Below are 26565 nucleotides of genomic sequence, written 5' to 3'. Positions count from 1 at the left end.
ACAGTGGATAACAGATTGGTGATGCCTGTGGGAAGATTTTGGTGTTGGTTTTAAAATGGAAGGAAGGGAAGACAACTTTGTGCCATCATTTAATGATGTTAAAATGAACCAATACAACTGCAGCAATGTACAGGAAGCTTGACTTGAACTTTCAGAAACGTTTTCTACCAGCATTTTTCCATGCAGGAAGTGACTGATCTGCATACTTGCCAACCCTCCAGATTTTTCCCAGGAGACTCCTGTTTTTCATCGCCCTCTCCCGGTTTCCTCCCGGGGTCACAATTCTCCCGTATTTCTCCCGATTTATGACAAATTTTCACAATTCTTTCCCCTTTTTGTTATCTTAGCCTGTTTCTGGAACTGAACAGTGTGTATAATCCCTACTGTTTCCACCTGGACAACAATAAAGCTACACCAACTGTCGTTTCCCAGCAGAAGAGAGCAGTCTATGCTCGCGACACAGCGCAGTTTGAGCTCATGTTTAAGCTGCGCGCGCCCACAGTTGGGCTTTGCTCGATGCAGCGAAAAACCGCCGTGGCGCGATGCAAGACGTTGGAAATAACAGGTTTTAGAGCGCAGTGGTGGCGATGTCACGTTTTGTCTGAAAGGACCTTCAGTGAGTGAGAGAAGGGGAAAGAATTGGAGAGAACTAAGAGAAAGAAATACTCAAGCAGGAGCATAGATAAATAAAAAACGATGAATATTAGTTTATGCCAGAGATTCACACGCCAAGTTCACACTACAGGGACGAATTATTCAGTTTTCTTTCCTGCGAGTTGAAGGTAAAATCAAAAGTTTAACATAAAAATGCTGCGGTGTACTTATTACTTTGTTATTTTCACTCTTTTAAAGTCACCGGAATGCAGGAAACAAAGTCTCTGAAACTCACATTTTTCTGGGGGAGGATTCCCACACCCCCTGCTTTGGTTTTGAAATCCTCCCTTTCTTAAAGGTCTCAAGGTTGGCAAGTATGCTGGTCTGACCCAAACTGTTCCCACTGCAGTATTCTGTATAATACACTTCCTCAGTATTATGTGATGGCTGCAGCCAAAGAAAACAAATACAGCGTCTGGCTATTTCAAACTATCCCACTTTTTATCTGTAACGTGTTTATCGTCACTGATATCCACAGGATTAAAACATTAACTTGAAAAAGAGGGTATTCTCTATTGACCTCCACTGAGTGAATAATATTAGTCATATTGGAAAAAAAAAACACACAGGGAAAAATCCCTTTACAAATCGATTTGCAGTGATGTGTCTCATGTATAAAAATATTGTTCAATACAATGTTGTCTAGTTTATAATTAACTATAGACAGCCGTGTTGCTACTGAGTTCATTACACTCTTACTAACTAATCCCAGACCCAGAAGGTTATATACATCAAAAACGCTCACACAAAACGCTTCTCCATACATAAGTTATTGCATTCACACATCCAAAAGTGGAAATACTATATCATTGCAACTCAAAAATTAAAATATAAGAAATGCAAATGTTCAATAAAAGTGATGTGATACAGACTTAAGCTAAGAGAAGATGCAACAGAAAAAAAAGGAACAGAATTTACATATCAGCTGTGAAATGCAGTGATGGATTTGATAGTCTGTTTTGGTCCTTGTACATGTGACAGGCAAACTATAGATGTGTCAGACATCAGAGGGGCTTTACCTGCCAGCCCCCGACTGATGCAAAGGTCTTAAATATGACATGACTCTCACAGTGATCATTTCACCAGCCTCCCCACCACTTATCACCTCCTCCCAGTGTGCTCTGCATCGTAACATCAATTAAGACAAAAGTAATCGTAGTATCAAGTCCCCCAAATTGTGGAATTTAGGTCCCGCATGCAGCGTGGCCACCAGCTCAGTCCTTATGAATAACACCTACTTTCCATTTCGAGCTCTGCAGACAAGACAAACCAGCCCAGAGGTCCTGATTCAGCTCCTGACACCTGCAAGGTAAAGAAAAAATCATCATTAATACCTATGGCTACAGGAAATAATGAATGAATAATGAATATGTTTATTCATTTATTTGTTTTTTTATTTTTTGCACAAATTAAGACTACACAAACACAACAAAAATGAATAATATACAGTGCAGAAAGATGCAAAAAAACCACTGGGCTTATTTGAAGCCTCCACATAAATAGTGTTACAAATTCACAATGTTATAGAGAACACAAGATTAATAGACAGAAAACACAAGATTAATATAAAGAAATATGAATATGCAATACCCCTAAACATGTACCTCTGAGACTCGTGGGCAAGAAGCATGCAGTTTTTTGACTGCAGTATAAAAGTGTTATTTTCGCCTTTAATATTTCTACATACTGGGGTCCCTAAACATATATTGGGTATCACTGTAAAGCTGAGATTGTTGTAGATCCAATGAGCCCAACTGTATTCATGTATGATGATGTTAGTCCTCATTGGAGCCATTTCATTGTAGTGAGACAATTTTTTAAACTTGACCTCCCTGTATAAAATGACCTGTGGTGACCTCTAGGATAATCACAGCCTCATGAAACTTTACAGCCACAAACTAGAGACCTAGAGCATTCAGAGGATTCCAGACAGAAGTGCTCGCCATCAATGTATAGTGAAATTATTGTACGTTATATTATATTATACAGGGACCTCTCTACAAGTATTAACCTTAAACAAGGAAAATAAGCCAAAGCCATACTTGACAAACGTGAGTTTTAACAATTCCTTATGATAAATGGATCATTTTCTATCACATGTAAGCCTACGATACACACTCGTCTCCTGAGCGTCTAGCAGCGATTATAGCTGAACTATTGAGATTCTAAGTAACTGGAGACAAAACTTTATCTTTCTCCTCCAGTAGATTCAATTCAATTTAATTAAATGTATTTCTATATAGCGTCAAATCATAACAGAAGTTATCTCGAGACGCTCTATATATAGAGCAGGACTTAGACCATACACCATAATATATATATAGATCATAAACCCTTTAATATAATAACGACTCATTGAAATCGGTTGAGAAATGTAGACGTTATAGCGCAAACGGCAGCTCCCCGTTCACTTGTATAGGGCATGGATGTATTAAAAGAACTGGATACAGCGTTGGAGGCGGGGCCCCGTTCATTCCTATGAGAGTTGTTTTCCGTCTGGAAAAGTACCCGGATCTTGGCGACTCATGGGCAACTGGGACATGACTCGGTCACGGGGTCCCAACATCACGCCCTCGTCACGGCTTGCGCGCCAGCCTCGGTCTGGGTCTCACTCACATGAACAGAGGAAGGGAAATAACTCTGGATTGAGCTATTAGTGCATTTTACAACTTTAAAAACTTAATTTTTTAAATAAGAGCTATTAGAGTGTTCGTACTGGGAAGTTGATTCACCTCAAAAAATTATCCGCTGAGTTACAGATGTCTCTTTCCCAATGTAAGTGTAACAGACTCTCCTACACTTGTTAATGGGTTAAACTGTATTTTGGCGAAGAAAATGTTTTGGTCCTTTTCTGTTGCCGTAGGGCAGGAAGCCGAGGGAGGGGAGCTTCCGCTACGGGTCGGTTGTTGTATTACAGGAGAATTGAATAAAGCTGGCGGCCGTTGCTGCTCACTGCTCATTCACCACGGCGTTTGTTATTTTGATATTATATCAGTTAGACGAACCTAAGGCACACGGCTACATAAGTCATTGGGAGAAAGTCTTTTTGGGCCCAACAGCATCACGTGACGGACACAGAAGTCCGGATCGTCGACCAGTGCTCTTCCTGGAGGCTTGGTACAGAGTTACAGGCCAGCCTTGCCCGGTCCATAATGGCGCCCACGTTGACGTATCCCAGCAACAGGATGGTGTTACCATGGTAACAGACTGTAGCTGCTAGCATGTTTGGTGTTCTAGCACGTCAGCTTGTTAGCATTTTTATATCCACACACAAATATCTTCCTCTTAACGTCTCTTGTCTCAAATTTAACTTAACTTAACTAAAGTTTATTTATATTTATAGCCCGTTTTCTGTCACAACAATACCAAACTCTGTTATATAGCTACCTGTAGTAACACTTTTGACACCGTTTTCTTCGTGTTAATTAATTAGCTTTATGTAGTTATGACAATCTTTAATGTGAGTTCATACAGTTCTTTACATTACCATTATTACTGCTGTAGTCTGCTGACATCCTCACACACCATGAAACACGTGTTACTGTTTCTGTTTCTGTTAGCTGTCGGCTAGTAGCTGAAGGCTGTCTGGTGTATGGGTGATACCAAGTGGCCTTCACAACACGGGGGTGTTTGGAATGGACCACTTGTGTTTTATTTAACCTCTTAAGCTCTAGGGTGCTGGAAGGTGTGGTTCGCACTAGTGCAGGGGTCAGCAACCTGCGGCTCCGGAGCCACATGGCTCTTTAGCTCCTTTCCAGTGGCTCCCTGTGGATTTTTATTAAAATTTGTGGAAATGAATAACTGTTTTTTTTTTTTTACATTTTCATTTATATTTATCATTTTTGTAGGTCTATAGTACGTATTAGGGCCCCATTGAGGAAAAAAAAAAAAATCTGAGATTTCGAGGATAAAGTCGTAATATTATAAAGTAGTAATTTTAGGTGTTATTTAATTTTTTTCTCGTAAAGTTATGACTTTATTTTCGTAATATTACGACTTTGTTTCTCATTAAGTTATGACTTTATTCTCGTAATATTACGACTTTTTTCTCGTAAAGTCATGACTTTATTCACATTATATTACGACTTTTTTCTCGTAAAGTTATGACTTTATTATCGTAATATTAAGACGTTTTTTCTCGTAATGTTACTACTTTATTCTCGTTATATTACAACTTTTATTCTCGTAATATTCCGACTTTTTTTCTCATTAAGTTATGACTTTATTCACATTATATTACGACTTTTTTCTCGTAAAGTTATGACTTTATTATCGTAATATTAAGAAGTTTTTTCTCGTAAAGTTATGACTTTATTCTCGTTATATTACAACTTTTATTCTCGTAATATTATGACTTTTTTTCTGGAAATCTCAGATGCTTTTCCCTCAATGTGGCCCTAATGCTCCGTAGTACATTTGCTCTTTGGCCCTCACTGCATTAGACTTATATACTATATACTTAGACTATAAACTGTGTTACCTTCATCACAATGCTCAAATGTTTTGCGGCTCAAGACAGAATTTCTATTTTTTTTCTTCTTTTTTTTTGCCTAAAATGTCTCTTTTGATAGTGAAGGTTGCAGACCCCTGGTCTAGTCAGACATACCCAAAATAAATTGAGCATACCTGCTACAGGTACATTTCATATATTCCTGGAAACAGTAAAGCCATACCATTCCAGCAAACCCTGATTGGTGTTTATGGGACAATCCCAGCCAAAGCTACCTGGAAGTAAATTAATACAATCATCATATTTGATATTTCCTCTTATTGTACTTCTGCATTTTGTAGTACTGTATTTCCTCAATGCATCAATATATTCACATTCTGTTTCTTCAAACATGTAGAGGAACAACCTGCTCACTATCACACCGGGATCAATCAGAGCTTGCATTATGAAATTACAGTACATGAGTTTAGGTTTGTCATCTCCCATTCGGCCTGGCTTTATTTTGCATTTCTTTTAATTATGGGATGTCACAATATCTGTCAATTTAACCACTTTTGCAGTAAAATATTTTTTATACAAGAATCCATTTCATATGTAGAGACCTAAGAAAATATGAAAAACATTGTTGTGCCTTGTTCTACCTCTGGTAGGGGTATCTCAAAAATTAAAGCACTTTTGGGGGTCTTCCCTCTAGCCTAAATGTTCAGGAACAGCTGAAGCAGACGCTATTCCGTCAATAGTATTTTATGTATGTTTCCTGTCATGAATTTGAAACGTTAGCGGCACTGTATGAAATTTCAGGTGATGACCAAAGATTGTTCCTATGATGAGTTTCTATTTCTGTTTATGAAGCTATTTAACTCTGTGGACCCAACATGCTGACACATGAGTGAACATTTTTAACTGTTGGCTTTGACAACAACACCGTGTTGCCATATCTCTGCAGCGTTCTGTGTGAGCTGTCGTGACGGTGGAAGTCAGTCAGTGTGCTGACCTGCAGGGCCTGAAGCTTTAGTAGAGCCCGACCTCCCTCAGGTTGATCTTGATGATGACGTCGGTGACGGCGTCGAACACAAACTGCACATTCTTGGTGTCTGTGGCACAAGTGAAGTGGGTGTAGATCTCCTTGGTGTCCTTTCGTTTGTTTAAGTCCTCAAACTGGTTCTGGATGTAAGTTGCAGTGTCGTCGTATGAGCTCCCACCTGCAGTAAAAAGAAATGTAAACAATCCTGTATGATCTCTGGAAAACAGCTTACTTTTATCAGTGTGGCTAAAGCGAAACAAAAGTCGGTTGTTTTCTTTTTCACTAATACATGTTATTTTTGATTGATGCAGGTTTTTGTTAAGTATACTGTGGGATACATGTTGCTTTGAGCTTGTTTTTCCATGAAAAATTGAGAAAATTGTCAGCAGAACATATGAAATGCAAACAGGGGTGCTTCTAATTATTGATGATCTTTCAATGTCATTTTATCCTGCAAGCGGCTGTTAAAACCTGCTGCGTAGAAACACCTCACTATTAAGAAGTTAAAAATGATGAACCTTGACACAACCTCTTGTGTTGCAGATTTATAAATAGATATAACTGCCAAAATCCATCATGGACATTAGAAATGACCTCCTGGGTTAATAAAACTGACAAGCAAAATGTGCGTTATTAATTATTCAGTTAAACTTAAACTGCCGATGATAAAACAGTAAAACACAGAGGCTTTGTCTGTGTGGTAAAGATGTCGCTAGCATGCACATTATGAAGATGCTTATTTAACACACACTGCGACATCAAAACTGGCTTTAGCTGCAGAATCTAAATAGGAGCTTTATTCTCGGGGTGGGTGATACCGCAAAATTTGGATTCAATCTGATACCAAGCAATACAGGGCCAGATACTTTTAATAATTAAAAGTGATATATGTACTTTCATGTTGCATTCCACAGTTAATTACTTATCACATGCATGTTAAAAAAACAGGACACTTTTTAAAGGCAAATAACAAAAAATGTTTTTTTTTGAATGTGCAAACATGGAAATTTTTTATTTTTTTTTAATAAACAAAGTGCAAACATTTATTTGTTTAGAATAATGAATGTTATATAAACTTTTTTTAGTGCACATGACTACAAAAAATCACCCTCAACCATCATTCACAGCTGTGAAATATCTCTAAACATGCTCCTCTTTCTTCAGCCGTCATGTGTCTGTCGGAGTAACTAGTTTGGGTGCACGATGTGTTTGTTGTTTGAATGCATATAACATCACAACAGCGGTGAGAAGCAAACAGTACAACAGGTCATAGTTTGCACAGACCGTTCTACTCTTTAATGAAATATAAATGGGTGTAGAGGAGAGAAACTGATCTTTTTTTGTATCGATCTTATTGACGCTAGAATCGATCTTCGAAACGAGACGGTATCGGTAGTATCGATATTTTCGTATCGATCCACCCACCCCGACTTTATTCTGTCATTAAAGTCAAATGAATCCAGAGCATGTTTGATCACACATGAATCCCAGGAAGTAAATGCTCACATACATCAGATAGACGGAGGATTTAATTCAACACATCATCGGACAGCATCACGTTAAAACTTTGTCTCACCGGGGTATTCGGGGTAGCAGATAGTGAGCGGACTCCTGCCGATCTTCTCTTCAAACAAGTCCTTCTTGTTGAGGAAGAGGATGATGGAGGTGAGCGTGAACCACTTGTTGTTGCAGATGGAGTCGAAGAGCTTCATGCTCTCATGCATCCGGTTCTGAGGAAAAAGGAAAAAATTAATGATGACTGAATTCCATTTAGCTGCTTTGGTTTCAGGGTCTTGGGTGCGTTCCAAACCCGTCGTTCACAGTGCCGGTTGGGCGTGGTGTGTCTACTCTGACCTGAACCAAAGGCATACTTGCCAACCCTCCCGATTTTCCCGGGAGACTCCTGTTCTTCATTGCACAATTCTCCCGCATTTCTCATGATTTATGACAAATGTTCACATCTTTTTTTTCATTTTCGTTATCTCAACCTGTTTCTGGTGCTGTACAGCGTGTATAAGCTCTACTGTTTCCACCTGGACGACAATACAGCTACACCAAATGTTGTTTACTGGCAGAAGAGAGCTGCTTGTGACACAATGCGGTTTGAGCTGCGTTTGCCGCACATCATAGTGTGCAGCTTTGCTAGATGCAACAAAAAGCCGTCAAGACGTGGTGCAAGCCATTAGAAATAATGTGTTTCAGAGCGCAGAGTGGTGGCGTTGTCATGTTGTGTCTGAAAGGACCTTCAGTGAGTGAGAGACAGAGAGAGAAATGTACACCAGAGGGGCGAATTAGCATCTTTCCTGAGAATTAAAAGTAAATTTAAAGAATCTAAGATTAAAAATGCTGTTGCAGTGTGCTTATTATTTTGCCATTTTTATTCTTTAAAAGTCACCAGAATGCAGGAAACAAAGTCTCCGAAACCCCGATTTTCATTTTGAAATCCTCCCTATTTTTGAAGTCTTAATGTTGGCAAGAATGACCAAAGGCTCTGTGTATATGAAATACCACGCCGTCTGACAAGAGCGTCGTAAACGATACAGACTAATAGAAACATATATTACACGGCTTTTAGTGGCTGAATCCAAATGGAAAAGGTTCTGTTGTGTCTTTGCCAGCACTTACAAGCTATAAAAGCCGTCTCACTGTCATCACTTTAATGGGACAGTTGAATAGAACAGAGCCATCATTAATGTTAATAGCAACACCTGTGCTTTTCCTCTCATGATTTCCCAGTATCAATGTTAAAGAAATAATGAGTAACATTTCGGGGGATCTATTAGCAGAAATGGAATATAATCTCTGATCCGGGTAGTTTATCTCTCGGCAGTCGAGTCATTTTGGCTTCATGCGCCACTGAGCAACTCTCATAGGAATGAACAGGAGCCTCCAACAACGCTGTATCCAGATCTCTTTATACATCCGTGGTCACTTACCATCTCCTCATCCTCAGCCAAGACGAGGTCGTAGTCACTGAGCGCTACGCAGAAAATGATAGACGTGACTCCCTCAAAACAATGGATCCACTTCTTCCTCTCCGAGCGCTGACCCCCGACATCAAACATCCTGGACACACACACACACACACACAGGAACTGCATCAATAAATGTACAGTGAATGTGCTCATTTTAATTCTAATGTCATCATTTTAATTCCAGTGTTTCATGAGGATGAGTGTCCTCGTAAATCCGGGGCAAAAGCACATACACACACACACACGCACACACACACATGCACCAGCACGCACGCACACACACACACACACACACACACACACACATACACCAGCACGCACACACACACACGCACGCACGTGTTTGTGTCTGTGTCTGCTGCCTCCACCTGAGGCCCTCGGAGGCAAAACTGAATCTGTTTAACTGACACAGAAATGAAATGAAAGAACGCCGTGTGCTTCAACACCATTTCAGTGATTGCACATTTCCAGATCCTGAGCGTTTTTTTTTTTTATGGGGTTACAACGGCAGGCCAGGGAAGCTATTACAGTTAATGTTTCACCAATATTTATAAGTACAGGAGCTAGATAATAACATAATGTAAAAGGACTGAAGAGATGTAATCACATTTACTGCTACGAAGGCGGGTCGTATTGGGCTCAATGCCAGTTAGCAGCATTTGTGAGTTAAAAGAGAGGCTTGAAAATCAGCACTTTAAATATGCAGATTCAAAAAGAAATAACAAGCCAAATCACCTATAAATCAATCAAAAAAAATACTACAAAATTATTCAATATAATGACCAGAGACAGCTGAAGAACATGGATACAGTATACAATATGAAGAAAGGTGAGATACTGCACATGCAACTTCAAATATAGACTGTATAGAAAGATGGACGACATGACAGCTCCCCAAAAGTGAAGCCAAAACATCTGGATCGCCCCCTGGTGGCTGGCTGCAGTAAAGCGCATAAATCCCGCCCCCTCCATGTTAGCGGATGGGACAAAATAAAAAGTCAAAGTACACAATTTTTCCCAAAGATGGTTTCTGCCGTTTTAGGTATTTCTTATCACACTGATTTTTTCTGATAAGTTTGGTTTTAATTAGTTATTTGATGCTATAAAAATATGAACTATCCCAGCCTTTTTTTTGTGACTCTTCATCACAATTTGCGTTTGGATAAGTAAAACTACGCAGTAGCTCACAAGAAAAAAGCCTGGAGAAAAGTCCAAAAAATAAACATCATTTTGTCTAGCTGAATGTTGTTGTTGTTTCCTGCCCTGGTGATAATCTCTGTAGGAGGGTCCAGGTTGTGTTAAGTTAATGAGGACGTCTAACTGCTGACCGATACCGTAAACCAGCTCAGGTCCTGCCTGCTTGTAAAGCTTAATAAGTTCTTTTTATGCCACATTCAGCCCACTGGAGCCCCTTCATGAGGAGAAACAGTACAGCTATACTAACTTGAAGTAGAGATCTTTGAAGGTGAAGTGAGTTTCCACGATGCCGGTGGTCTTCACACGCGTACGCAGCACATCCTGCTGCGTCGGGACGTAGCTCGGCTGACAGATCCTGTCCAAGTCATTCAGGTAGCTGAGAGACAGAAAACGTGTATATGAAGATGATCCCATACGTAATACACACATCACACTGCAGCAGTGTCTGCTGAGCAAGCAGTTACCAGTATCTATCCATCCATCCATCAATCCATCAATCCATCCATCCATCCATCCATCATCTATCCATCCATCCAACCATCATCTGTAACCGCTTTACAATTCGGGGTCACGGGGGGTATGGAGCCGATCCCAGCTGACATTGGGCGAAGGCAACCTGGACATGTCGCCAGACCACCACAGGGCTTTTAGGACATTTTTAGGACTTTTTTTCAGAATTTTTTTTTTTAACTTTTTTCGTACATTTGTCGGACATTTTTCAGAATTGTTTTACTGACATTTTTTGTGATTTTTTATAATTGTTTTCGTAAATTTTTTGTAATTTTTTTATACATTTTTTGTCTTTTTTTCGTACATTTTTGTCTTTTTTCGGATTTTTTTTAACTTTTTTTTGTACATTTGTCGGACATTTATTTTTTGGACATTTTTCAGACTTTTTTTCTGACATTTTTTGTACGTTTTTTTTTTTTTTTTACTTTTTTGGCATATGTCAAACATTTTTCAGACATTTTTTTTACTTTTTCTCTGATATTCTTCTGTTTTTTCTGGGACCTTTTTTTGACATTTCTTTGACATTTGTTGGAATTGTTTTGGCCATTTTTCGACTTTTTTTTCGGACATTTGTCGGACACAAAGACACAGACAGACATTCACAACCACATTCACACCAACGGGCAATTTAGAGACATCAGTTAACCTAATCTGCATGTCTTTGGACTGTGGGAGGAAGCCGGAGAACCCAGAGAAAAAACCCACGCTAACACGGGGAGAACATGCAAACTCCATCCCCAAGCCAGATTCGAACCTGTGACGCTCTTAGTGTGAGGTGATAGGCCACTGCACCACCGTGCAGCCCCCAGCTCCCGATATGTGCTTCATAAAAAACATGTTTTTCTGTTTTTACCTCCACGTGGTAAAATTAGATTATCAAAAAGACAACATGATGCAAAGCGACATGTTTTTGGACACTCGTGTCTGGTGGAGTCGGGGTTTTGCTCTGCAGACAGACTCCACAGAATGATACTAAATATGGGCTCATATTTTGGTGCTTGATAAACACTGGCTCCTTGTGGGTTGAGTAAAAACAGACTAACTCCACTGGTTCCTCTTGTCTGTGGACAAGTGTGGACAAAGTGCACCATGACAGCTTGGCTGTTTTCAAAACAAAGAAAGTGTCCTTGAGCTGCTTTCTTTCAGGGAGAGTGTGTGATATAAACGCTGCAGAGACAGAAAACCTTGGGGCTTTATCCATGTCTGATCGGTGATACAAGACCCGACTATATATTTAGGCTCTGTTTGCATTTTTCACTCAACTTCATCAGAGAGTTGTATCCAGTGGTCGACTATCATAATAATCTGAAACTCTTTGGTCAAATGAAGTGATTTATAAACAGCTGTAAGTTGACAGAAACGTTTTCACCGTTGTCAGTTCCTCCTTCATGTTTCTCCTTTTTCAGGAATGCAATCAGCCGTACAACAAGCTGACACAAGACCACGGAGAACAAGACGCATCTTGCCTCCTGTTTTTGTTCCAGTAAAAATGTAACATACGTGGAGGAGGAGGAAAACTACTGATTTAAACTTGTCCACCTTCTAATGAAGAGGGAAATAAGACTACAATAAATGTATTGTTCCAGTTTAACAGTAAGAAGACGTGTTATGCAATCTCAAACTTCCCTTTCAATCGTCAGTCGTTTCACTTCCATCTGGGATTTACAGAAAGTTTCAATAAGTTGAGTAACATCAAGAAAATGACACTTGATTCTTGAAACTGAAGATTATTTTCATTATCGATTAAAATGCATTAATTGATGAGTTGTTTGGTCTATAAAATGTCAGAAAAATGGTGAAAAATGTCGATCAGTGTTTCCCAAAGTCCAAGATGACGTCCTCAAATGTCTTGTTTTGACTACAACTCAAAGATATTCAGTTTACCGTCACAGAGGAGTAAAGAAAAAAGAAAATATTCACATTTAAGAAGCTGGAATCAGAGAATTTTGACTTTTTTTTGTTTTTTAAATAAAACCGATTAATCAGTTATCAAAATAGTTGGGCGATTCATTTAAAAGTCGAAAACTAATTGATTAATTGTTGAATCTCTATTTCACTTCTACGAAGACAAAATAAATGAAGACTGAATGCCAGATAAAATGATTTGTTGAAGCTTTTTTGGAAGACCACGGTCATCTGACTCATTTAATCAGCTTGCAGTCGGCTCTTGGTGAGTCTGTGTGTGTAGAGAAGTGAACTCACTATGCGGCAGAGTCGTTGAGCTGATACTCTCGTGATCGATCGAAGCACGTCTGAACTCCGGCGTCGCTCCACAGCCTCCGAATCACGCCAGTCAGCTCTGGCGGCATCACCCCTTCCTCCGCCGAGCTCGCCAGGACAAACAGCTGGCGGGCGTCGTCCTGGCGATGAAGACAATATTTGCTATCATCGTAAACTTGTTCCTGCAGTGGTTGCAACACGTTCTCATCGCAACTCGTCACATACGGCCGCTTTGTCACGGCGTCACTTTAGGTTTAGGCAACAAAACTGCTTAGCTATGTTTAGGAAAAAACGACATGAGTGAATGTCGTTAACTTACCGCCCGTGAGCCATCTCCAAACTCGATCTTTAACCGGCCCATGGCCCTGATGATGGCCATGATGGACTGGATGGTGTTGCTGTACACCACCACTTTGTACTGCTTGCACTCCTCTTCTGAGTAGCCATCTTCATGGATGATTCTGACACAGAAACAAAATCCAAATAGGTTTTTCTAGATACATATTATACAGTGTGAACAATGGGCTTTAACAAATGTGGGACAAACTGCAGATTTGAATCATTTCATGCAACGCTGTCATTAGTGCTGGAATTTGAGCTTTGGTGAGCATGCAGCATGCCTAATGTGGGAACCGGGGGAGTCTATTCAGGTCCTGCCAGGCTACGGCTGGCCTCTGTGGCCATTGTTTAAAGGGTGCTTCCTAAGCGGAGTGAAACGAGGGTCCCACTTTGCTTCCACAGTGTTTCCATAAAAGATGAACCCTGTTTGTAACAACAGCTCTCCCCGCATTATTAACCTCTGACAACAAGGCTGCCGCTGAAAGTGGGAGTGAGGGGCTGGCTTTCATCAACAGGATGTAGATGTTTGATGCAATGTTATCAGGAATCTGTGACTTACTTCATCTGCTTTACTATTGTGCTTTTCCCAGATTCCCCAGCACCTGAAAAAGAGAAACAGTAGTTATACGAGAGCAGCCAAAACACCACCACATAATATCGGACAGCAGATTCAGACCCCCTCTCACATGGACGACGACGGATAAAACCAGCTTTTCATAGCGGCTCAACTTAATCAGATTTCATTTAATCACACAGACTGCAGTATGTTTGTGTCAAATCACTATAACGCCATGAATTGTCACATGGAGGAATCAGATGCTAACTGCTTACTATAAATGTGTATACCACAGCCTGGCAGACACACAGTATAATGTACCGTAGTACAGTAGTGTGATGAGCTGTGGTGACCCTTTAGGAATTAAGAGGTTTCACAGAGAAATAGATAGACAGATAGATAGATAGATAGATAGATAGATAGATAGATAGTTTTATTGCTTAAACCTAAAGAAGTTGTAGTTTTTTTGCCTAAACCTGTAGAAGTTGTAGTTTTGTTGCTTAAACCTAAAGAAGTTGTAGTTTTGTTGCTTAAACCTAAAGAAGTTGTAGTTTTATTGCTTAAACCTAAAGAAGTTGTAGTTTTGTTGCCTAAACCTAAAGAAGTTGTAGTTTTATTGCTTAAACCTAAAGAAGTTGTAGTTTTTTTGCCTAAACCTGTAGAAGTTGTAGTTTTGTTGCTTAAACCTAAAGAAGTTGTAGTTTTGTTGCCTAAACCTAAAGAAGTTGTAGTTTTATTGCCTAAACCTAAAGAAGTTGTAGTTTTGTTGCTTAAACCTAAAGAAGTTGTAGTTTTATTGCTTAAACCTAAAGAAGTTGTAGTTTTGTTGCTTAAACCTAAAGAAGTTGTAGTTTTGTTGCCTAAACCTAAAGAAGTTGTAGTTTTGTTGCTTAAACCTAAAGAAGTTGTAGTTTTATTGCTTAAACCTAAAGAAGTTGTAGTTTTGTTGCTTAAACCTAAAGAAGTTGTAGTTTTGTTGCCTAAACCTAAAGAAGTTGTAGTTTTGTTGCTTAAACATAAAGAAGTTGTAGTTTTATTGCTTAAACCTAAAGAAGTTGTAGTTTTGTTAACTAAACCTAAAGATAGATAGATCTTATTATCCAGATAGATGTTATTATCCGGGCAATGCACATGAACAGTTAGTATACGTATAGCAAAGTGTGCAATGACATGCTATACTGTATATTAGAAAAGTGTGCAAGTTACAATTTTCTTTAAATAAAATGATGAACTGATGACTGACAACTGACATCAAAGCCATTTACTGTAATAATGACGATGAGTGGGAAAATAATTTCCCATGAGGGACCTTTACAGTATTTCTTCAACAATCTGCCAAACAGGAAACATTTGTCATGCTTCTGGCTGAGCCAGTGTTTTTCCACTAGGGAGACAATCCCAGATATGAAGCTGTTCTGGGCGTCAGAGAGCAGAGGGGCCATAAAAAAAGCTCCACATATGATTAAAGAGCATGTCTGCTCTTCAATCTAAAGAAAACAAACACCAACTTGTTTCTCACCCAATCCAAACTGTTTGATATTTAACCCCAAATTCGAACAGCGTCATCACAACATGCAGCACAGAACGTCTCTTTCATTGATTAGAAGGATTCTTCTTTAACATCATGATGTTGGCCAACATGTTCTCATCCCAACTCGTCACATACTGCCGCTTTGTCACACCCCTCGGCGTCACTTTATGCAACAAAACCATTTAGTTATAGGTTTAGGAAGAAAGTACATGGTTGGGCTTAAAACTACTACGTTTGTAAAGTGGAAATGAAACCGAACGTTGTGAACACGGGACACGAACAAACAGCTGATTGTGACCTGAAAGTGAAACTTAACACACGGGACACGAATGGCGGTCTCCTGGATGAAAGCCATGTGTTTGTTGAGCCTACTTCTCACTTGATTTATTACCTCAGTAAACATTGTAAACATGAGTTTATGGTCTCAATCGCTAGTTTAAAGTCTTCTTCAATACAACATGATGTTCATTTAATAAATTATAGTCCCATTTAGAGTCAAATAGACCATAAAGCAGGGGATGCTTTAGGGCGTGGCTACCTTGTGATTGACAGGTTGCTACCACGGCGTTGTCCGGTCTGGGAGTTGTCTGTGTTTTTTAGAACTTTAACCCTTTCATAGTGTGTTTTCAGTTCATGAAAGTTAATTACAACATTTTGGCCGCCTAAAAATGTCTTATTCAGCTTTTGGTTGTACTTAGCTCCACCCTCTCGTGTCACTTCTGGTTGCACAAAACCAAAATGGCTAGAGCTAAAAACCAATGGGTGACATCACGGTGACTACGTTCACTTCTTAGTCTATGGTAAAACCCCAATGTTTTTGTATGAATTCAACAAAGCAGATAGGAAGTGTTAATTAGGGAGCTTTAGAGGTGACGGTAGATTTCGTTCCCTTTGGACAGAGCCAGGCTAGCTGTTTCCCCCTGTTTCCAGTCTTTCTGCTAAGCTAAGCTAACTGTTTTCTGGCTCCAGGTTCATATTTACTGATGCAGTATCATAGTTGGCCCTCTGGGAAAAATGCCAGCATGATTGATTGGCTATGCCAAATATGGTAGTGGCTAGAAGGGAACCAGCAAACTGGGGAAACTCTTGCGAGATTGTTAAGGTCAGGCTTTGACCTTGAATAGGACAGGTCATAGGGAAGTGAGTCTCAGGAGAGTTTTGGCAGATCTCAGATCAGATTTCTCAATTTGTGGGCTCCCTTCTAGACACGACCGCCAAATATAGCCCTCCTAACAGGTCGAGGTCATAGTCGATGGTTAACACATGACCAAGTCATTCCCTGGTTTCTGTGGAGGCAATTCAGTGTTTCGTAACATCCGTTGACTCACTCTGGAATCAGCAGTATTTCATAGCTGAAGTTTAATTAAACAGGCATGAAAACGTGTGTGCACATGAAACATTCGAGGCGAAACTCACAAAACCGGTGAGAATATATTTCCGTAAACATCTGGGGTGAGTTCACACTGGCAGTAGAGCCTCCTTTTGCTTAATATAACCTCTATAATTATCAGATACCTGCTTGTTTTTAAAGCAGCCAGGAACAAGTCTGAGTCTGAGACATTTTTTAAAATAAGGATATACTTTGTTTAAAAGGTGGTGAGACACATTCCCACTGCCAGTTAGGAATCCTTAGCAGATGAATTTTGTCGAGGAGGCTTACAGTAGTGTAATGTGTTCAGATGGCCGGCCAACAAGAATTAAATCCACAAATTCTTTGGTTAAGCTGTCACCAGTAAAGAGATTTACACCGGCTCACACAGACGGGGAGGGGAGGACAGATTGTGTTGATCCCTTTCCTCAGTTCTGTCCGTCACCAATCCTCCCATTCATGGCATTTTTGGCTGATCGTCAAGCGTGGCGACCTGCCAGCTCACAAACCAACTTAATTCACTGGAGTCAGACTCCAAACCAAGCCTCATTTAACAAGAATCTGAAATGCAGATTTTTTTTTTTTATGAATTACTGTTCGTGGTCAAACAGGAGAGCGTTTTCATTGGAGGGGCGCGTTGGCTCTCCAGCTTTGTGGTTTTGTACAAAGAGCAGCAGACGAACTCCTCTTTGTTTTTCCCCTATAACTCTCTTGTTCCAGTACAGACGGGGGAGCGGAGGACACTGCCTGGAAAAATCGCTTCCCCTTCAACTTTGTGGTCAGAACTTGAAAATGAGTGTGTCCATACAATGAGATTTTAGCCACACGTATCGGCCTGAAGTTAATCCTCACAGTAATCAGTTAGCTGCCGATGGTGGGATTCATCTGTATCCTCAACAACCACATCTATGTGACCTCAGGTTTTACTTCTGTCATTACACTCAGGGCTCGACTACCTAAAATAGCTCCACGTTACAAAACCACGTAATCAGGCTGCAATCTATCAACAAAACAGTGGAAAGTTTGATAAAAATCCCCTCACAGTTACGTGTAGTGGCACGGAAATGGCATGCTTTTGTTCTGCCATATCTTCTAGATCAAGGTGCGAGAAAAGTCACTGCAAACATGAAGAAACAACTGGCTTTCTTTGTAAAAATAATGCAAATAAACAATAAGGGGAAAAGCAAGAAGAAGTGGACGTAGTCACCGTGACGTCACCCATTGGTTTGAAGACTGCCATTTTGAAGCCTCAAGTTCAGCATTTTGGCCGTCACCATCTTGGTCTTTTTGCAACCAGAAGTGACACGAGAGGGTGGAACTAAGTAGAACCAAACTCTGAATTTCATGAACTGAAAACACACTGTGAAAAGGTTAAAGTTGTAAGACGAAAACAATGACAACTCCCAAACTGGACAACACCATGGTAGCAACCTATTAAAGGTCAAAGCCTGACCTTAACAATCACGCGAGTTTCCCCAATTTGCTGGTTCTCTTCTAGCCACTACCATATTTGGCACGGCCCTAGAAATCATGCTGCCAATTTTTCCCAAAGGGCCAACTATGGTACTGCAGCAGTAAATATGAATCTGGAGCCAGAAGACAGTTAGCTTAGCTTAGCATAAAGACTGGAAACAGGGGGAAACAGCTAGCCTGGCTCTGCCCAAAGGGAACAAAATTTGTTGAATTCGTACAAAAAAAGAAGTGGAAAAAAACACATATGGGCTTTACCATAGACTAAGAAGTGGACGTAGTCATCGTGTCGTCACCTATTGCTTTGTGGACTGCCGTATTGAAGCCACGAGTTCGGCATTTAGGCCGTCGCCATCTTGGTTTTTTGCAACCACAAGTGACACGAGAGGGTGGAGCTAAGTACAACCGAACACTGAATAAGACATTTTTAGGCGAACAAAATGTTACAATCAACTTTCATGAAGTGAAAACACACTGTGAAAGAGTTAAAGTTGTAAGACGAAAACACGGACAACTCTCAGACTGGACAACACCGTGGCCGCGACCTGTCAATCACAAGGTAGCCCCGCCCTAAAGCAACCCCTGCTTTATGGTCTATCTGACTCTAAATGGGACCATAATTTACTAAACATCATGCTGTATTGAGGAAGACTTGAAACTAGCGATTGAGACCATAAACTCATGTTTACAATGTTTACTGAGGTAATAAATCAAGTGAGAAGCAGCTTCATCTTCTCATAGACTTCTATACAATCAGATTTCTTTTAGCAACCAGAGGAGTCGCCCCCTCCTGGCTGTTAGAAAGAATGCAAGTTTAAGGCACTTCAGCATTGGCTTCACTTCTCAGACCCGGAGGAAGCCCACTAGTTGGAAAACACTTAAAGAATAAATAAATTGTTCATGTTTGGAGATTTGCAAAGCATGGAAATCGTGTTGATCTTGATCAATAACTGTCAGTGTTTACATATTGTTGCAGTGATTACTGCTGAGACATGAAGCAGTGAAGTGGGATTTCTTTGGAAGAATAAGTTTGAATCTCCCTCTGGAATTTCAAGCCTTAATAAGATTTACAACATCATAATAATGTGTTTGTCTGGTCTGTAAAAGTGATTTCAGGGGCTTACCTCACACTTTGCACTTGTCCCTCCAGAACAAATCTTTAATATCTTCAGCAAATTGATTTGTCGGTTTGACATCTCATGACTGATTCTTGGAATAACATGAGCTTCAGGGTAATAAACGTCATCCACTGCGAGGAGACGAGTCTAAGTATCATGGGGGGGATTTCTCCCGATCAATAGAATGACTCTCTGTGGGCTTTCACACGCCATCAGTGCATTAATGTCTTCAGGAGGTGCAGCTGCATGAATGAATAAAGCAATGATTTCATTTCTGTGACTGATGTAATATCTGCATCTGCACTCAGAATCATCCATTTACTTAAATACTTGGTATTCTTCTCACTTGGTACATTTATTCTGGTAACTTGTTAACATGATATCACTAAGTGAGGACTCCACATACTGAACGGTTCCGGTCACCCGTCTCTAAAAAACGACAGCGTTTCAACAGCACAGGTTTTTCTTCATCATATCATTCTTTTGAAATGAATTGTTAAGTGTCTTGCACAACATTTCATGAGGGGAAAAAAAAGCACTGTCTCAACTGAAAGGTCAAGAGCGTTGCATCATAATTGCATCAGTGCAATCAGCTTGTGTAGTGCACACTTCTTTGCAGTGCAAAACATTTTGGAGGCAACGATGATGTTCAACCTTTTTATCCTTTTGTTCTTCAGTGTAGTTACAGCTGATATGTGGGTTAGAAGTTACTATTTATTTTTTTATTTTACGACGTACCAATCCACTAAAGTGCAGCTTTAGTTAAAGTTGCTAAATGTAAGATTGGGAGTATTTCTATTGCCTCCGCATGGCTCTAAACATGGTGATGGCTGAGCCGGTGGCCCAAAGCTAACAGCGCTAACAGCGCTAACAGCGAAAACAACAGCAAACAGTGCTGACAGAGCTAACAGCGTTAACCTAGGGGGGGAACCGGAGGGTGGGTGCTACGCTTCTGCAACAGAACCATTGGTTGGAACGGCGTTATCAGCTGTAACCGCCGTATGAGGGCAGTGCAGAGCGGCGACTGCGAGCTAGCCAGTGGGGCACGCTAACATGCACTAAATGCACGAGCAGCCGGCCCGGCTATGTCAACGCAGCACAGAGAAGCTCAAATTACAACACACACAGAGGGAGAGCGACTTCATTCTCTGCTCAGGTAGACATTACTCCTCTATATCTTTACATACACAATAGTTGTTTGATGCTACATTAATGCTCTGGATATCATTTAGATAACCTTTAAAGCTGCTCTAATAAATATATTTATATTAACAATGGATTAATGACTATGTGTATGTGAAAGGGGGTCACATGTAGTGATGAATTATCACCAAACTCTGCAGCTCTACACAAAGCCTTTTAATGTATTTTAGGTCTGTTTTGGTTTTATGGCCCACAAATTCACTGTTTTGGTTCACTGTCACTGCTCTCATCAGCGTCATTTCCAGCTGCGGCAACCAGTTGTTTTCAGTGAAAAGCTAGAAAAACCCCCTACTGTACACTACCACCACAAAGTTAGCGACTATCTGGTGAACACAGTGGAGCATGTAGACGCTTAAGAGCCAGATAGCGCTCCGAAAAAAAAGAGCTAAAAGAAAGTGGGTATTGGACTTACAACTTCAAATAAAGGCTGATGGATGTGTAATGCAACTGTCCGCTAACATGCTCCCCACAACTTCATAAGGCCCCTTAGAATTGAAGGAAGTATAGTCTCACGTAATGTCGACTTTTTTTGTCGATCAGCATAATGTCACTGACTTGCAATAGTGACCTCTCAACACCTCGGGAACAGACTGTTGTCTCTTTGGTCTATTCTTTGTTGGTAACAATTAAACGTGTACATACGAGCTGCCTGTGTACGAGTGTGTTAGCATGCCGAGGTTGGAAACTTTCAATTCCTACACACGCCTTTCATTGGTATTGAAAGTTTTTTTTATTTAACTGCTGTGGTGGGATAAAGAGTGTAACAAAAAAGTCGCCTTGCGCACAAAATAAAACACAGCTTTCTCTCAAGCAGCAGTTACTCTGACAAAGTGTGAATATTGTGCCAGGAAATGTTCGCTTTTATGTTGTGAAATACTGGATACTTTCACTTCTCCAGGCGTCTAAAAGTTCTTCAAATGACTAAGACCATAACCTGTGGTGAAGACACTGCTTCATTTCACAGACTAAAATGCTGGTATAGAGGATATTTTATATATTATGTATTTGTAGCTAGAAAATGGGATGTGGAGTTAGATTACTTTTTGAAAATGAGTGTGTCCACACAATGAGATTTTAGCCACGCGTATCGGCCTGAAGTTAATCCTCACAGTAATCAGTTAGCTGCTGATGGTGGGATCCATCTGTATCCTCAACAACCACATCTATGTGACCTCAGGTTTTACTTCTGTCATTACACTCAGGGCTCGACTACCTAGAATAGCTCCACGCTACAAAACAACGTAATCAGGCTGCAATCTATCAACAAAACAGTGGAAACAGTTTGATAAAAATCACGTCACAGTTGCAGGTAGAGGCACGGAAATGGCGTGGTTTCGTTCTGCCATATCTTTTAGATCAAGCTGCAAGAAAAGTCACTGCAAACATGAAGAAACAACTGGCTTTCTTTGTGAGAATAATGCAAATAACCAATACGGGGGAAAACCAAGCAGGAAACATAGACTGTATATAAGAAGTGGACGTAGTCATCGTGACGTCACCCGTTGGTTTGTGGACTGCCGTTTTGAAGCAAGGAGTTCTGCATTTTGGCCGTTGCCATCTTGTTTCTTTGCAACCAGAAGTGAAACGAGAGGGCGGAGCTAAGCACAACCGGACGCTGAATAAGACATTTTTAGTTGACCAAAAAGTTCTAATTAACTTTCATGAACTGAAAACACACTGTGAAAGAGTTAAAGTTGTGGGAGTTAGATTACTTTGTGAAAACTGGCACAGGTCAGAAGCTCCTGCTAGAGGACACAGAGCATAAAAGTGTTGAGTGGTGCTGGGCTGGGGGCACTAAATCCCCCCTGGCACGTCCGTGCAGCTCCACACCCACAGTGTCAATAATAGTATAAACCAGTTCATAGTAAACGTTCCAATTTGTCCCAGTTTATTTCCTGTTGCAGGCATCAGCTGACAGGAAGTAAACATGGACCCAAGCTGTTGCCTAGCAATGCAGATCCGTTGAAAAAGGCCTTTTAACAGACTTTTCAGTGTCCCACTTTTCGGACATGACTGTTCCACATTAGAAAATCAAGATTTGTCTGAGGAAACTTGGCATTAGAGTACTGATATGTCTACCATTTCTTTTATGAGTGTGATATCTGCATTTTCTTTTTTGTTTGTTTGTTTGATTAGGACACATCCTGGGGATTTCGGAGTGGTACTGGGTTTGGATTTAATGTATTGGCTTCATATTGCAATATATTCCAGAAGTCTGAAATGCAAAAAAAATGTTAGGCTGATTCACCCTACTAACTGCTGTGGTCGTTTTCATTTTCATCCTTTTGGGTGTCTAAGCTAATAAAACAAAATATTTCTGGGTCAGATTTGTCCCATAATGACGTCTAAAATAGTTGAGCTTCACATTATCACAAGTTCAATGTGAGGAGTATCACCCAAATACACCTGGGACACCTAAGCTCCAGTGGGTCTTCCTCAAACAAATACAAGTCATTAAAACTATTGATATTTAATGTCTTTGTAATGCCTAAATGCTTCAAAACCATTATAGTCTTAATTCATTATTATTTCTCTATTTATTTATTTTTATTTAAAGTCTTATTGTTTGTTTCAAGCCTTTAATCCAGGTTTTGTAACAGCAGTAACATTGTAAGTGGAGAAATGACTGAACATGGGATTGCACATTTAGCCTTGAGTGTTTCCTACATTAATTAAGATGATTTTTAGGCCTTTTAACAGACTTTTCAGTGTCCCGCATTAGAAATTCTTTGTTCCTTACTGAACGTACCAAATTATTCTTTAAGAAGCTCTGATCAGTTTCTCTTTATGGTTCCCTTTGTATTTAAGGAAGTAGGGCTCCCTATGACTGGAATATGTTACCTATAAAATATTATTATTATTATTATTATTATTATTATTATTATTATTTTGTCATGGACACAATCTAATGCTGTAACAAAATATTATTATTATTATTATTATTATTATTATTATTATTATTATTATTATTATATTGTACTGTCATCTTTATTTATTTATTTTTGTTTCTGTTTTATTTTATTTTGTTATGTTTTTCTGTTTTTGTTTGTTGTTTTGTATCAGTTTGTTTGTAGTCTGTTCTGTTTATGTCCTGTGTTTGTTTAGGACCCCCTCGATGACGAGATGATTCATCTCAAGGGGTTATCCAGATATAATAAACTTCATACTGGCATTAAAGCATTGATATGTCTACCACTTCTTTTATGAATGTGATATCTGCATTTTCTTATTTATTTTTTTGGTTTGATTAGGACACATCCTGGGAGTGGATTTAATGTATTATTGGCTTCATATTGCAATATATATTCCAGAAGTCTGAAATCCAAATGTGGGCTAATTCACCCTAAAAGCTTTAACTTGTAGTTCCTCTGTGCTTCTAGGTCCTTGAGACCAGGGTCAGCAGCTTCCCCCCTGCAGCTGTAAAGTTTTGTTTGTATGCACTGAAGTGAAACAGGCCTGCATGAGTTACAACCTGCTTTGTGATAAGTGACAACACTCGTAACAGTTTCTTTCCCTGGGCCATACGGACATTGAACAAACAATAATCTGTGCAATATTAATACACTGAATGTAAATACATTTGTCTGTGCAATATCATTGATGCAATATACACCTCAAGTGCAACTACCTTTGTTTACATTTATTTATTTATTACATCTATCCTACCTGTTTTACACATGCAATTACCTCTGTTTGCATTACATCTATTTTTATATTTGATACTTCTAGTGTAACACTTCTGTTTATATTTATTTATAACATCTACTTTACCTGTTTTATTTGCTTTATAACTGTGTGTTTTTTTACCTGTTATATGTTTTACCTGCTTAGTCTTGTCATGTATTTGTTTTAAAGCACTGACCAGAAGTGGCAACTGTGAATCTCGTTGTATTTAATACAATGACAATAAAGCTTTCTAATCTATTATATTCTAACAAATAGTGTCCTCTGAGCACCTTTCAGCCATTTATAACTGATAGAAAAAGCTCTGTAGTTTCCCTCTCACCAACACCAACCACCAACATCTGGTTTACTTCTACAAGTTCTGTCAGAGGAGCCACAGCTGGAATAAACCAACACCAGGAGGAGGAGGAGGAGGAGGAGGAGAGTTTGGAGTCATAAAGTAAAGACTGCAGTATAGAAAAACTAAAAAGTACCCAAACAATTCATTGATTTATGACTAGAACAACTTGACACACAGAGCTGAGCTGCATCTCAAATTAATCTTCAGGTTTCCAGCTTTCAGATGATGTACACCACTTCTATGTGACATCTACTGTTGACCTGCTATCTCCCCATAAAGACACCCTAAAAAAAAGACTAAAATGGGTCTATTGTGGGTCTCAAAGGGTTAATGATTTTCAAATATACATTTTAAATCTAGTGAAGAAAAAAGCAGAATAAAAGAGATTGGATTGTGCAAATGAATGCCAGTTTTTGCATGTTGTTCTTCACCAGTAAAATCCAGACATACAGATCCCACCGTCCATCAAACAAATAAACAATAAACAATGATTAAACATGCATTAAAAAGAGTTTTCATATCTTACCGAGCAGAAGCAGTTTCACTTCCCTGGAGGACTTCTCTCTGTCCTCTCGCAGGTTTTTATCAATCATTTTACTCCTCTCCACCGCAGCTTTGTCCTCGGCGCTGATCGTGCAGCCCATTTTAAAACTCTCTCTCAACACAACTTCTTTTAGCGTCGGGTTGTTTTGGCTTCAGCAGCTCATAGGGGGTTTATTCCGTCCAGAAGGAGCCGAGTGGTGGGTCTGGGTCGCTGCGAGGCGAGCTGAAGTTTCCAGCCGAGGAGGAGCGGAGAGGAGCGGAGGGGGGAAGGCGTTGGCACCGGAGAGACTCGACTGTCCTCGTCTGTCCAATGCGGAGCTCTCACTGCTCCACTACTCCTCCTGTCTCTGCACAGGTGATCACACAGCAGGGTTAAGCAAAGAAATAAAATACCTAAATATTACTTTTTTTTTTAAGATATTTTCATCCAAAATTATCCAAAGTTTATACTCACAGAAGAACATAAAAATCACTAAATATTATTATTTTTTTTACATTTTTATCCCAAATCATCCAAAGTTTATACTCACAGAAGAACATAACAAATAGTAAAAAAATATTTTTTAAATATTTTCATCCAAATTATCCAAAGTGTATACTCTCAGAAGAACATACAAAATAGTAAAAAAATAGTAAAAAAATATTTTCATCCAAAAGTATCCAAAATTTATACTCACATAAGAACATAAAAAATAGTAAAAAAACCAAATCAAAAATAGTTTAAGAAGCAACTTGTATGATAAAGGCACAGGTGATCACACACAGGGTTTAAAGCAAAGAAAAAAAACTAAATATTTTTTCGATATTTTTATCCAAAATTATCCAAAGTTTATACTCACAGAAGAACATAACAATTAGTAAAGAAATCACTAAATATATATATATATATTTTATATTTACATCCAAAATTATCCAAAGTTTATACTCACAGAAGAATATAAAAAATAGTAAAAAAAAAACTAAATATTTTTTTGTTTTTTTATATTTTCACCCAAAATTATCCAAAGTCTATACTCACAGAAGAACATAAAAATTAGTAAAAAAAACCCAAATCAAAATAGTTTAAGAACTCTTGTATGATAAAAGCAGCAGATGTTTCATCTCCAGACTCTCCTGCTGCTGCACGTTCGTCCAGCTGATCCAGCTGCAAACTAAGAAAACAGCTCTGAAAGAAGGAGAATTGATGCGCCTCGCGGGGGCTGATGGGAAATGTAGTCGCTTCTAAAACTACCAGATTATTTGAATTCTGCCGGCGTAGCGTTAAATATTATAAACATTCTGTTCGTTTTTTTTGTTTACAAAAGAAAAAAAACAAAAACGATCCAATTCAGTTTCTTTTTGTCATTTTTTTAAATTTTTGAATAGAAGAGTTGCAGTCACGT

The 26565-nt window shown here is 39.3% G+C and overlaps 2 protein-coding genes across 4 annotated transcripts in view; both read right to left on the bottom strand.

The window, feature by feature from the left end:
* The window catches only part of ampd2b (adenosine monophosphate deaminase 2b), a 58611-nt gene extending 54392 nt beyond the window's left edge, over nucleotides 1-4219 (bottom strand). For both annotated transcript variants that reach the window (XM_037772356.1, XM_037772358.1), the window contains exons 1-2: nucleotides 4142-4219; nucleotides 1893-1956 (exon numbers count right to left, since the gene is read on the bottom strand). The gene's annotated coding sequence lies outside the window, so the exon portion shown is untranslated. The remainder of the gene's footprint in view (nucleotides 1-1892; nucleotides 1957-4141) is intronic.
* On the bottom strand, nucleotides 1071-26333 carry gnai3 (guanine nucleotide binding protein (G protein), alpha inhibiting activity polypeptide 3). Of its 2 annotated transcripts, none has more exons than XM_037772375.1 (10): nucleotides 26202-26333; nucleotides 25167-25530; nucleotides 13929-13971; nucleotides 13350-13491; nucleotides 13013-13170; nucleotides 10548-10676; nucleotides 9065-9194; nucleotides 7705-7858; nucleotides 6099-6306; nucleotides 1071-1956 (listed from the first exon to the last, which is right to left on the bottom strand). In XM_037772375.1, the coding sequence occupies exons 2-9, from the start codon at nucleotides 25282-25284 to the stop codon at nucleotides 6116-6118; spliced, it is 1065 nt and encodes a 354-aa protein (XP_037628303.1). In that variant the 5' UTR covers nucleotides 25285-25530; nucleotides 26202-26333; the 3' UTR covers nucleotides 1071-1956; nucleotides 6099-6115. The 2 variants fall into 2 exon arrangements, with proteins under 2 accessions (XP_037628303.1, XP_037628302.1); XM_037772374.1 differs by having other exon boundaries at nucleotides 26113-26324.
* Nucleotides 26334-26565: the final 232 nt, after the last annotated feature.

Source organism: Sebastes umbrosus, chromosome 6 (genome assembly GCF_015220745.1).
Source record: "Sebastes umbrosus isolate fSebUmb1 chromosome 6, fSebUmb1.pri, whole genome shotgun sequence".
Taxonomy (NCBI): domain Eukaryota; kingdom Metazoa; phylum Chordata; class Actinopteri; order Perciformes; family Sebastidae; genus Sebastes; species Sebastes umbrosus.
The sequence above is the reverse complement of the archived record's forward strand: the minus strand, read 5'-3'. Positions and strand labels throughout refer to the sequence as shown.

Excerpts from the sequence above, each read along its gene's own strand:
- gnai3 (XM_037772375.1), bottom strand. The coding sequence starts at position 25,284 with ATGGGCTGCACGATCAGCGCCGAGGACAAAGCTGCGGTGGAGAGGAGT. Across the intron at positions 13,171-13,349 it reads TTGGAGATGGCTCACGGGCG|GACGACGCCCGCCAGCTGTT; the intron begins GTAAGTTAACGA and ends CTTCATCGCCAG. Across the intron at positions 7,859-9,064 it reads TGGCTGAGGATGAGGAGATG|AACCGGATGCATGAGAGCAT; the intron begins GTAAGTGACCAC and ends CTTTTTCCTCAG.